The sequence below is a fragment of the Gossypium raimondii genome, chromosome 3 (genome assembly GCF_025698545.1).
Source record: "Gossypium raimondii isolate GPD5lz chromosome 3, ASM2569854v1, whole genome shotgun sequence".
Lineage (NCBI taxonomy): Eukaryota > Viridiplantae > Streptophyta > Magnoliopsida > Malvales > Malvaceae > Gossypium > Gossypium raimondii.
This window is the reverse complement of record NC_068567.1, coordinates 27,839,213-27,850,355: the sequence shown is the minus strand read 5'-3', so window position 1 is coordinate 27,850,355 and position 11,143 is coordinate 27,839,213. Positions and strand designations below refer to the sequence as shown.

General features: G+C 34.7%; 2 protein-coding genes across 4 annotated transcripts; one reads left to right on the top strand and one right to left on the bottom strand.

Moving 5' to 3' along the window:
* Positions 1 to 263: 263 nt before the first annotated feature.
* LOC105793994 (probable peroxidase 26) lies at positions 264 to 2,523 on the top strand. The gene is made up of 4 exons (XM_012622937.2): positions 264 to 565; positions 1,064 to 1,243; positions 1,334 to 1,493; positions 1,851 to 2,523. The coding sequence occupies exons 1-4, from the start codon at positions 314 to 316 to the stop codon at positions 2,276 to 2,278; spliced, it is 1,020 nt and encodes a 339-aa protein (XP_012478391.1). The 5' UTR covers positions 264 to 313; the 3' UTR covers positions 2,279 to 2,523.
* Positions 2,394 to 10,755, bottom strand: LOC105793993 (uncharacterized). 3 transcript variants are annotated; one of them, XM_052628246.1, is made up of 12 exons: positions 10,285 to 10,755; positions 9,419 to 9,517; positions 8,768 to 8,871; positions 7,611 to 8,416; positions 7,360 to 7,482; positions 7,127 to 7,215; positions 6,846 to 7,046; positions 6,134 to 6,520; positions 5,217 to 5,300; positions 4,424 to 4,494; positions 4,264 to 4,344; positions 2,394 to 2,702 (listed from the first exon to the last, which is right to left on the bottom strand). In XM_052628246.1, exons 1-10 carry the CDS (start codon positions 10,402 to 10,404, stop codon positions 4,453 to 4,455), a joined length of 2,055 nt encoding a protein of 684 aa, XP_052484206.1. In that variant the 5' UTR covers positions 10,405 to 10,755; the 3' UTR covers positions 2,394 to 2,702; positions 4,264 to 4,344; positions 4,424 to 4,452. The 3 variants fall into 3 exon arrangements, with proteins under 3 accessions (XP_052484206.1, XP_052484207.1, XP_052484205.1); XM_052628247.1 differs by having other exon boundaries at positions 6,134 to 6,469; positions 10,298 to 10,754; XM_052628245.1 differs by having other exon boundaries at positions 10,298 to 10,753.
* Between the last annotated feature and the right edge of the window lie 388 nt (positions 10,756 to 11,143).

The window sequence follows — 11,143 nt, the reverse complement described above, 5'->3', positions numbered from 1 at the left end:
CAAACCAATGCTGCAATCACATGCAATCGCGTTCCTTGCTACCGACGTAAACAACATAACGTAAAAGAATGTCTAAAACACCTTATTGCATGTGAACAGCCCCATTCGCTTCACTCTTACGATAATAAAGGATCAAGTTTCTATAAACTTATGAAAAATATATCATCTATTTTCGAATTTATCCGACTTGGCATTGTCGGTAAAGACGCGTGGCAAGTCAAAAAATAGATTCTATATAAGCTTTGCCCCCCTTACCATGAGCAGATATACAAGCTTGGTGTGCATATTAGGGTTTATGCTTTAAAGTGAGAAAATGAGGAGAGAAAGGTTGGGTTTCGGTTTTGCTCTTGCAGTACTGAGCTTGTGGTGCTCAATGGAGGTTGCGGTTGAGGCGGCATGGTCATTGCAGACTCCGGTGAACCTGGTTTGGCATTACTATAAGGTGCATAATACATGTGATAATGCAGAGGCTTATATTAGGCACCAAGTGGAATCGTTTTATAAGTATGATAAAACTATTGCACCTAAGCTTCTTCGCTTGCTGTATGCGGATTGTTTTGTAAATGTAAGTATTTATCATTGTTTTCCTTTTTCCTTTTTTATTTGTATATTTCATAAGTGTCTGCTGCACCCTTTTCTTTCTAATTATCATAAAGCACACTTTTTTCCCATCCCGGGGATAAATTTTTATTTTGTTATTTAGAAGAAATTATAATTACGAGTACGTCCTAAATTTAAATAATTATAATCAAAATCATTTATTAAAATGCATCAAACTCACCTACTACAAATAAAAATAACGGCGGAACTGAAACATGAGAGACTTCACGTTTCCAAAGCCAATTCGGCTTTCCATCTTAGTAATACTATTTATGATGGAATATCACATGAATGATTGTATGAAATATATTAAAAGTAATTTTCTAGGCTTTACTACTAAGAGGTTTGTCAACTGGAGAGTTCATTTATATGAAAATTTCAGTTGATTGTAATGAAAGGATAAAGATTTGGATGCCAAAGTCTTTTGGTTTTAATACTTACAAGGGTTGATGGAAATGGTTAGGGATGCGATGCTTCAGTCCTGCTAGATGGGCCGAATTCGGAGAAGACTGCACCACAGAACAGGGGACTGGCAGGGTTCGCGTTCATCGACAAGATTAAGACGGTGCTTGAAGCTCGTTGCCCAGGCGTTGTCTCTTGTGCTGACATTCTTAACCTCGCCACTCGAGATGCTGTTCATTTGGTATGTATTTATTTAATTTTTCTCATCATTAAATAAATCTCTAGAGTATTTGTATCATATAAATCATTAATTCATATTATATAAATTCAGGCAGGAGCACCGTCTTATCCCGTATATACAGGGAGAAGAGACGGGATGACATCGACCAAGGACTCCGTTGATCTCCCTTCACCATCCATCTCCTGGGAAGCTTCTCTCACTTATTTCCGATCAAGAGGCTTGGATGTGTTGGACATGACAACCCTATTAGGTAAAACACTAACACGGATACATCAACTAGTCAAAATCTATATCTATTATTAACCTGTTAGTGTATACAAACATGTGGAATTAACATGAACAAGGTATGATTAAAAGCTATAGGGTGGGAGTGGAACAGAATGAATACTACTAATCACTTTTTTTTTCCCACTTCATTGGCAAATAGAGGAATAAACAAACCATCAGTAATATGAACCTGGTATTTAGCTCAGTTGGTTCACACAACTAACCTTAAAAAGCGACTTCTAGCAGAACCGGCATTCGAACCCCAACATCTGCAACTCCCTCCCCTATCCTTAGACTATGGATCCCTTTTTAATGATAATTTCTTGGCACTTCTTATCAGGAGCACATTCCATGGGGAGAACACACTGCAGCTTCATTGTGGATAGGCTGTACAATTTCAATGATACAGGAAAGCCAGATCCAAGCATGAAGGCGTCATTGTTGGAAGAAATGAGGAAGCTATGTCCGCCAAAAACTAAAAAGGGCCAACCCGACCCGCTCATATTTCTAAACCCAGCATCCGGATCCAAATATAGTTTCATCAACTCCTACTACTCCAGAGTGTTAACCAATGAAGCTGTCCTTGGAGTTGATCAGCAGCTACTCTATAACGAAGATACTAAGCAAATCACTGAAGAATTCGCTGCCGGGTTTGAAGATTTCAGGAGATCATTTGCTCTTTCCATGAGTCGAATGGGAAATATCAATGTTCTAACAGGTAAGGAAGGTGAAATACGCAAAAATTGCAGATTTCCAAACAAAAAATAGGCGAGTCACTCGGCTCAGGGAGGAATGATTCATAAGCATAAAATTATAGTGATGATTGTCATTGAAATGCCCAACGTCTTGGATTAAGGTATAGCATTAATATCATAAATATCAATAAAAAACAAAAAAATGGCAACTATTTTCTTTCCACAAATAAATTGTATAACTTGTTCAATCCTTCAACTAAACTGTCCTACAGAAAAGTTAAAAGTTCAATTATCTAATAACTACACAGTATTATTTTTCTTTCTGTAAATTCACAATTTAACATTTAGATTTTAAACTTAAATCAAATTATATATCGGTAAAAAGCCAGATCATGCTTGCCTAACCTGGAAGAGGTATTTTGTGATAGATAAATGTTTACATACGTATGAACCTTGAAAAGATGGGACTTCTTCCAACTTTCAGTCTTTTCTAGTACCTTCAAAATGAGGGGACAAAAAGGAGAAAACCGTATAAGCTACAGCACAAACATGATGCTAAAAACAAGTCAGAGCAAAGTTAATCATGCCAAAAACAGAGAAACAGTAATCCATTTAGCATATTTTCCTAAAATCATCAAATATTGAACATCAAACTGCCTACTTGCACATCTTAAAACCCAGATAACTGCACTCTAAGAAGAAACTTGTTCAAATGATTGTCGAACCACACGAGTATTGTTTATAACCGACATTAGTACAGAATTTTGCATTATACTACAGTTATTATGCCAAGCACTAAACTGCAAGGAATAAGAGCATGGAACAAAATCAGAAATCTAATAAATAGGTCATCAGACCCAAAAAAAAAAATTGAAGGTCATTGCCATGGAGGAAAAACAAAGGTCTAGAAGAAAAGTTTAGCTTCAGCATTTTCATAACATATATATCATAAATTCCTACTTCACATTTCAATAACCTCTTTGACGTGTGAGCATCCTGGAATTTTGCTAAATTTATGATGTTGGTAATTTTTCTTTATCGGTAATTATACATATTTTCTTTATTTGAAGGGTCAGTGACTCAGCATGAAACCTTTTAATGATTTTGTATGACTCGGACTAGATGAGGTTTATTTGTAACAAAGGGCCAGGATAAAGAGCTCCTGTAATCCAGCAACAAGCTTCAAATGTTTAATGATTCACGGAAGGTTCTACAACCCAAACCTTATAATTCTTGTTTCAACTTCAATTCTACAACAATTTAGCCTCTATTGCCTTCTGTTTTACATTTCCTACTTCATCCTACATCATTGTTTTTTGGTGTTAAATTAGGAACCAAGTTCTGGGCTAGAGCTAAGATAGTACATAACATTTAAACTTCCAAGATTATATGACAGGTTAATCTAGTCAAAACATTTAGCTTCAAACAGAATGTGTAAGGGAAATGATCTGAGAATAACCTATGAACGGACACAATCACCCACACACACATGCATCTATACATGTTTATGAATTTTCTTTTTTTGTAGAAAGCTAGTTGACGACATTCTTCTAAAATCAGAACAAAACAAGATGAAGTGAAGTTTTCATTTAACAGTTACTTGAGTTATGTCATTCTGACTATTTCTTCCTTTTATCACCAAATTATCTTGATTTCCTTAAACAAACTTTATTCTTATGATATTTTAGTATCAGATGAATTAGCAAAGAGCAAATTCTGTAAACCAATCTTTTACACAATAACTTAACAAAATTTGAAGTTCAAACTATAAATATGATCATCAACAGTTAAATCTCTGATAATTGATACTTGGTCCAGATCTTACCAAAATTTTGATAGTAATACATAATTTTTTCTATAGGTTAATTTACGTAACCGAATGTTACTATTACTATATTTGACTGGAAAAAGTGTAACCAAAAGAATAAGGGAAAAAGTATTCCAATATGTAATACTGACACTGCTCAACTCAAAAGTTCTTCTGCATGAATTTTATACACGGTTTTGCATCAAATATTATTACTGCTGTAGAAATGAATATAAACCAGACATGGTTACCTTGGAACAGACTTGAAGATAATGGAGTGAAAAAGTAGGAAGAATCTTCGACCGCAAAGCACTTCTTCTTTATGCTCCATTCTAAGAGACCCGACATAAACATTCACACCATGTTCAAACAGATACTAAATTCTAATTCAAAGTGCTGTTGTCTTTTTACCGAGAAAGTAGGCAGGAAATGCTGTAGACCTACTGACTATGACGACGGGAATGCCCTTTTATCCTGATTAACTGATTACAACAAAAATTAGATTTAATAAAGGTAACTATAAAGGAGAAACATTCAAGTGAGCAGAGAAGAGAGTATTGTCATGCATGTCCACTGCAGTTAGCACATTTCACATGCCAACTGCCTTAACCATAAATTACAATGCAGATAATTCATGCCATTAGTTCAACATGTTAATGCTTTCATCCATTGCTCCAAAAGGAGAGTTGATTTGAAAGAAGAGTATTAATTTTGTCCAAGAACAATGTAATGCAAGGTAATGCAAAATATAGTCAAGAAAAGCCAATGTCAAGAACACCATGTTTTGTTTTTTCCGACTATGGTCTGTCATACAGATCACACTAAACCAATGAGTTCTATAATCAATTATAAAGATCACACTAGACCAGTGCTCTATTTGATATTATATTTCAGTAAACAAAGCAAAATGCGTGCTCCTATTATTCCTGTTACTTTTACTCTTATACTCCATCTCGACATAAGTTTTAGACATCATGTACTACCTCAAATCTGTCATTTGTGCGATTGGATCTCATTTTACAAGTTCTAACACCATAGCAGTATTAAAGTTTCCAAAATGACAATGCCTTTGCACTGTCATCAGAGAGAGCAAGAGAAAGAAACAAAAGGTTGGAGGGTTTACTGCAAAGCAGAGGAATGGGTTGAATTTACATTTCACCTCTCGCTCATATTTCCATAAGAGGAAAATAATACAATTACTAACCTTGCAAAAGTATTTTTTTCTTAGTCTGATTGCTGTACCTACGCACCTTCTGACATGGACTTTTAGAAGCTTATCATTGAAAATCTGCAATAAGTGTGCAAAAGAAAAAGGATTGAAATCAGAAGAAACATCTGTAACTATTGAGATGTATGGGGACATCAACCATCCATCTCTTCCGTAACAGTAAGCCACACATCCAGAATTAATGCTGTACTCATTAGAGTGAAAGAAAACAGCCATGCAAAAGTTACAGGTAAACGAAAGGTCCATAAACCTGAAAATGTGTGCACTCAATACAATCAAAACCAGAGATCTTGGATAGGTTAAATTTCGTTTAAAAATTTTTTATGAAATATTAGTATTCAAGCAACTCAGAAATGAAAAAGGAACTCAGGGTGAGTTCCCCTGCATCTGCCATTTCAAAGCTAGGCATTACTTTGATCAACATCTTACCAAGTTGAGAGTGGATTCTAGCAATAACAGGTAACTCCCTTATGTTTTATTTACAAAAGTGAACATACTTAGAAAAAGCCACCTATGCAGAAGTAGGGCCTAGTTCCCATCTCAACAGTAATTGAAAACCTTTAACTGGAGACAATTTAGTTTCTGCCGTAGAAGAAAGAAAATTGCTTACATCCTTCTTATGATCAAACATGTTTTTCAAAAATCTTTCAATCCTGTGGAAGATAATATACTCTCTTTTTTTAAAGGGAAAACTAATAAGAAAATTATCCTAACAAAAACATATAAGCCTAGAGAGATCTTGGCTAGCTAGCTCAAATAATTAAAAGCGGTTGTAACCAAACACCCGAGAAGTACAACCTGAGAGATGGTTGTCACTAAAATGGACGCTCAAAGCTGTGCATGCGGGTGTAGAGATAAGAAGACGGTATAAATTAACAATTTCAGGGACTTACCTTTATCATGTCATCTATTGAACGGGTTTCCTTGATGAGTTTCTGGCGGTTCATGATAAGAATAGCAGCCACACAAAAGACAGGCAAATCATCATCCCCTTTCCTAGTTGGAGAGACAACATTGCATATTTGGAGACGATCATTTCTAGACCAAAAATTTCGAGTCAAACCACAAAAGTGATAAGTCGATGCAGCTTTTATTCCTTCGTTCTCAGACAAAGAATGCTTAAATTGTAGGCCACCTATTGCATTATGATTTCCATTTTCTGTATTTTCTTCTTCATCTTCTGCCCTAGAGTCCCCAGGAACTTGTACAGTCAATGCCTCTAAACAGATCTTCTCTAGATTGCAATTGACAGATTCATCAAAATCAGCTGCCCACATCATCTAAATTGGGGTCCATATTTTTAGTTCCAATATCAAAAGAAAGAAATGAAGTATAAAATAAAATGGAAAGAATATAAAAAGTAAAAAATAGTTCCTGGTTTCTATGAGTTCTTGAGATTTTTACTGTTGATCTTGACTTCACTAACAGGCTAATATTCCATTTAAAAAAACCATTCTCATAAACAGCAAGTCAGAGTATGAATTGAAAAAGCTGAACTCAAAAATTAGTACCAGAAACTTTAGGCTCAATCTGGTGAGCATTATAATATAATAGTACCATAAATTGAGACAGTTGAGAGCAGTAAATGAAACTAAATGCACAGACCTCCCACATACAAAGAGCATCATTGAAGGATAACTCTCGGCGAAATAGAACCAGCAGCATTGGAAATGCAAAATGAAGGCTTTCAGCACCTATCTTTGATAGATGTATAAATATTTCCCTATCTGTGAGTTCCAAAATATGCCACAATGCTTGCAGCTGCTTCATCACTCCAGTTGGTCCCTCCATCTGAAAATTTTCACGCTGGAGGCATGTGGAAAAGCAGACGTAAGTAGAAAAAACATAAATGATCAAGATCAACATATTCACCAAGTTTAAAATACCATTCTCCTAATCAACATTTCAAAGCACCAAAATGCATCTGCATTATCCTCAAAGATAACAACAAAAGGAGATAGCAGATCACTCATACCTACAATTAAATCCAACTAAATCAGTTAGTATTAGATGTTTAAAACTCAAACATAGAATTGCATCTTTCACAGCTTTGCACCAGATAAATAGCAAATCAATAAGAAAAGTTCAGCAAAACATGTTAAGAGTAGAAGGCTACAACCTTGACAATAACCAGTTGCACGATCAACCCATGCATAAACAGCAAGAATATCAGACATTCTAGCAACATTTCTTTTATCCTCATAGAACTCAAGATTACTATCCGTTCTCACCACATCAACGACTGAGAAAGGATGAATCCAGTCAGCTAAGAAGAATAATTAATAAACAGTATCTAATTATCTAATGTAATAGAAAAAGGGAAAATATTTTGCACTTTGAAGTACAAATAACACAAGGTAACTAAGTTACCTATTAGGTGTAGAGTCCAAAGCCATTCAGATACTGTTTCATCATGGGCAGTCCCTTCTTGAGATCCGCTTGCATTTACCAATCGGGTTTTTGGAACATCTAAAATTCTTAATCTGTTCACTGTTTCTGCTTTATGACTTACAATGTTGGATCTCAGAACTGGCTCATAGGCATCAGGAGGGACCAATTCAATTTCAGAGTTATAAGGGAGTGAAATACTTTTAGATAGTGAGGGTGGAACATTTGATTCCATGATTAAGTCAGCATTGTTATTGATTTGAAAACTATGCATATTGTCATCCTCAAGTGTCACCTTATATTTGGCAGCATTCTCTCCCTCATTTGCATCAAATTCTTTCTCATCTTCATTCTTCTCAAACAAATCTGTTAGTGGTAAAGGAGGAAAATCAAAATCAGATCCAGTTGAGAAATCTGACCCATTACAGTCTCTCCTTATTTTTGGGGAGTAGCGGCCACATGGACCCGAAGTTGGTAAAAAGCAAGAGTCATGTGCAGCAGTATGAGCATTTCCCCTCACACTGATAATGTCAGCAAAATCACAACCTTTTCCTTGGTCGGCATATAACCTATTAGTACAGTTATCACCTAAATGAGAATCTTCCTCTCTGTTATCAGTAACATCAGTGGAAGCTTGTCTATTGTCAACTTTTGATTCCCTTCTCTGCTCATCTTTAGAAGCTGACCTCATATCCATAACTTTTGAACCCACAGGATAGGCAAGTGAACCAGTTCCTATGCTTGAATGCATTGACTGGCATTGCTGTATGAGGTCGTTGTAATGTTTCCTGCATACATTTCCATAAAGATGTTAAATATTCATAAAACAGGAAAAAATGAGCCTTAATGTTACAAATGGTAGTAACATTCCCAGCAAAAATTAGACTAGAAAAGGTATTCAATTGACAAGTCACAAAATCTTGATTCTTAGACGTGCACCAAATAATAGACAATGCAGACAATCATTTAAAAACTGATTATCAGAAGCTACAGTCAAGCATGATATCACAAAAACATTAAACTATAAAGAGTATTAAATTAGTTTCAAGTGCAAGCATAACAGCCTAAAAATAGGTACTTATGATTCTACAAAGAAAAAAATATTAGTAAAATATGAAATGGAAAAGACAAGGATAGACCTTCGGGCTGTCCTTAATTGCCTTCGGTAGTCTGCAGTGCTCCCCAATGCATAGCAACCTAGAAGAAACTCCCAAACTTCTGATCTTATAGATGGATCGACCCCCTAAAATCAATGAGATAAATTGCTGTCACAGTTTTGTGCTGTCAGGAGAAAACATGTGTGTAGGTACAAATTTGACCAAGGGAGGAGATAAAAAAAATAAGAAAATATGATATCAACAATATCAGAAAAACAGCATATGACAGACCATATACAACATTGGAAATACATAAAAAATTTAAAGAAAAATTGATTGACAGGTCCTACTGGTTTGTACAAAATGCTACCATCTAAACCTACCCCATTGCCAATCATGGTAAGATCCTGCTTAACATATATAGTCGACAAAGGCATGAAGTAAGATATCTGAGGATATAAGTAAAATAACCAAATAAGAATTTGCATATAAGCACGTAATGTTGAAAACGTCTAAAAGATAATGCAGGAAGTCAAGAATAGTGGTTGCTGGACTTTTGACCTTCGATACTATTTATTTCAACTAATTCCAGGTTTGCAAGTACAATACCAACATATTTGCACACACAAAAAAAAAATGCAACCACCAAGGTAAACAAGATATTTCCAGGGAAAAAAAGGCACTTAGACATACCCCTAAAATAATCAACTTGAGTACTTTGTGAAAATCAACAACCTTCCCTTCATTATCAAAAGCAGCCTGCCACTTCTCTGGCTTCAGCATCTTGTTTGCCTGCAACAAAGAACATATTTATTAATGCCAAAAAAGAAGAGTAGAAAAAATGACGGTCACACCAAAATCAGAAAATGGAAAATCAATAAAGACCATATTTTCACAAATCAGTTTGCCAATAAGTGTTCTACTCTCTTCTCTCATTATATTGAAAGTATTAAGACAGAAAAGTTGGAGAGGTAGTAAAGAAACATTGTAGCAGATAGAGAACACTCATTACTCATAATTATGCATTGCTAAGATCATAATGATGCAATGGTATTGAGCTCATATTGCATGGTCTTAACTCATTTTTTTCAGACACCATACAATCTGAATATATAAATGTATTAGCCAGAATGCAAGGTTTAGATATGCCACCATCCATTATAATTTAATGTTTGCATTTGATTTTTGGGACATGTATACCTTCCCTCAAATTTCAAACCTGTCCTATATAAACTAACAATTCAACAATTAAAGGTTAAGAGACTTAAAAAAAAAAAAAAAAGAGTTTCAACCACTAATTATATATCACCAATTAAAATTTTCATTTTTGTAATAATATCCTTTTTTCCATTTTGAAATAAAATCCCAGCGCTTGCCCAAGGGATCTCATTCGACCCAATATGTTATGAAATAAAAACCTTATAAAGCTTTAGAAGAAAGCTTACATTCATTAAGAAACTATACAATGCAGTGATTAAGTTCCGATTCAATAAGAAAATACGTTTGATTCTCATTTAACTAACAGAATAATATAAATAATGATAAAGAAATGATCTTACAGCTAAAACAAACCTTGATAGGAGACTGGGAAAGACAAGGATCTCCGATGTCGCGAACGATTGAACCGACTCTGTGAATATTGACAGCTCCGGCAGCAGCGGCGACGGCAGCTTTTCCATACCTCCATGGGTTTTCCTTTTCCCCCAAAGACATTACACTTAGAACAACAGCCCCCTACACCGCCTCCTCCCTTCCCTTTCCTTTTTTAGAATTATCATTCACCTCTCCCGCTTTATTTACCGGTAATTCCGAAACAATAGCGATAGTTTGGCATCAAAATCATATATAAATTTTGGGTTTGATTAGTAAGTTCAATTGATTGAGTTGGGATCTAATTAAAAACAAGTAAAATTCATTTCAAAGTTTTGAGAAGAGAAAAAAACAGAGAAGAGGAGAAAAAGACGTGTCAAATAAATGGAGGAGCCCATCGCCATGTTCACAAACACAAGGTCGTTTCTTCTTTCTATTTTTAATTAATATTTTCTTAAATTTTCTCCATTTTCGTCCCACTTTCTTTTATTTGTTGTATTAACGTGAGATAAATACAAAACCAAAAAAGTAAATGATATAGATGAAATTTATTTCAATACAAAATGTATAACCCAGATTCTTATAAAAATAAAAATACATTTTAAATAACATTATAAGTTTACTTTTCTTCATTTAAATTTCAAATCTAAAAACCATGATGGATGATAGGAAAATATGTAAAAATAAAATGAATGTGATGTAACTGATTCGGTATGCCTTTATTTGGACAAATCTTACAATTTTGGAGTATTTAGATTTTCTAAAGCAGCTCATATTTCATTACCAAATCAAACCAATTTTACTACTTTAACCTTTTTTATTTATATT

Coding starts and splice junctions, on each gene's coding strand:
- LOC105793994 (XM_012622937.2), top strand. CDS start 314: ATGAGGAGAGAAAGGTTGGGTTTCGGTTTTGCTCTTGCAGTACTGAGC. Junction 566..1,063: donor ATGCGGATTGTTTTGTAAAT/GTAAGTATTTAT, acceptor GGAAATGGTTAG/GGATGCGATGCTTCAGTCCT. Junction 1,494..1,850: donor GGACATGACAACCCTATTAG/GTAAAACACTAA, acceptor ACTTCTTATCAG/GAGCACATTCCATGGGGAGA.
- LOC105793993 (XM_052628245.1), bottom strand. CDS start 10,438: ATGTCTTTGGGGGAAAAGGAAAACCCATGGAGGTATGGAAAAGCTGCC. Junction 7,047..7,126: donor AAATGTTGATTAGGAGAATG/GTATTTTAAACT, acceptor ACATGCCTCCAG/CGTGAAAATTTTCAGATGGA. Junction 6,521..6,845: donor ATGCTCTTTGTATGTGGGAG/GTCTGTGCATTT, acceptor ACCCCAATTTAG/ATGATGTGGGCAGCTGATTT.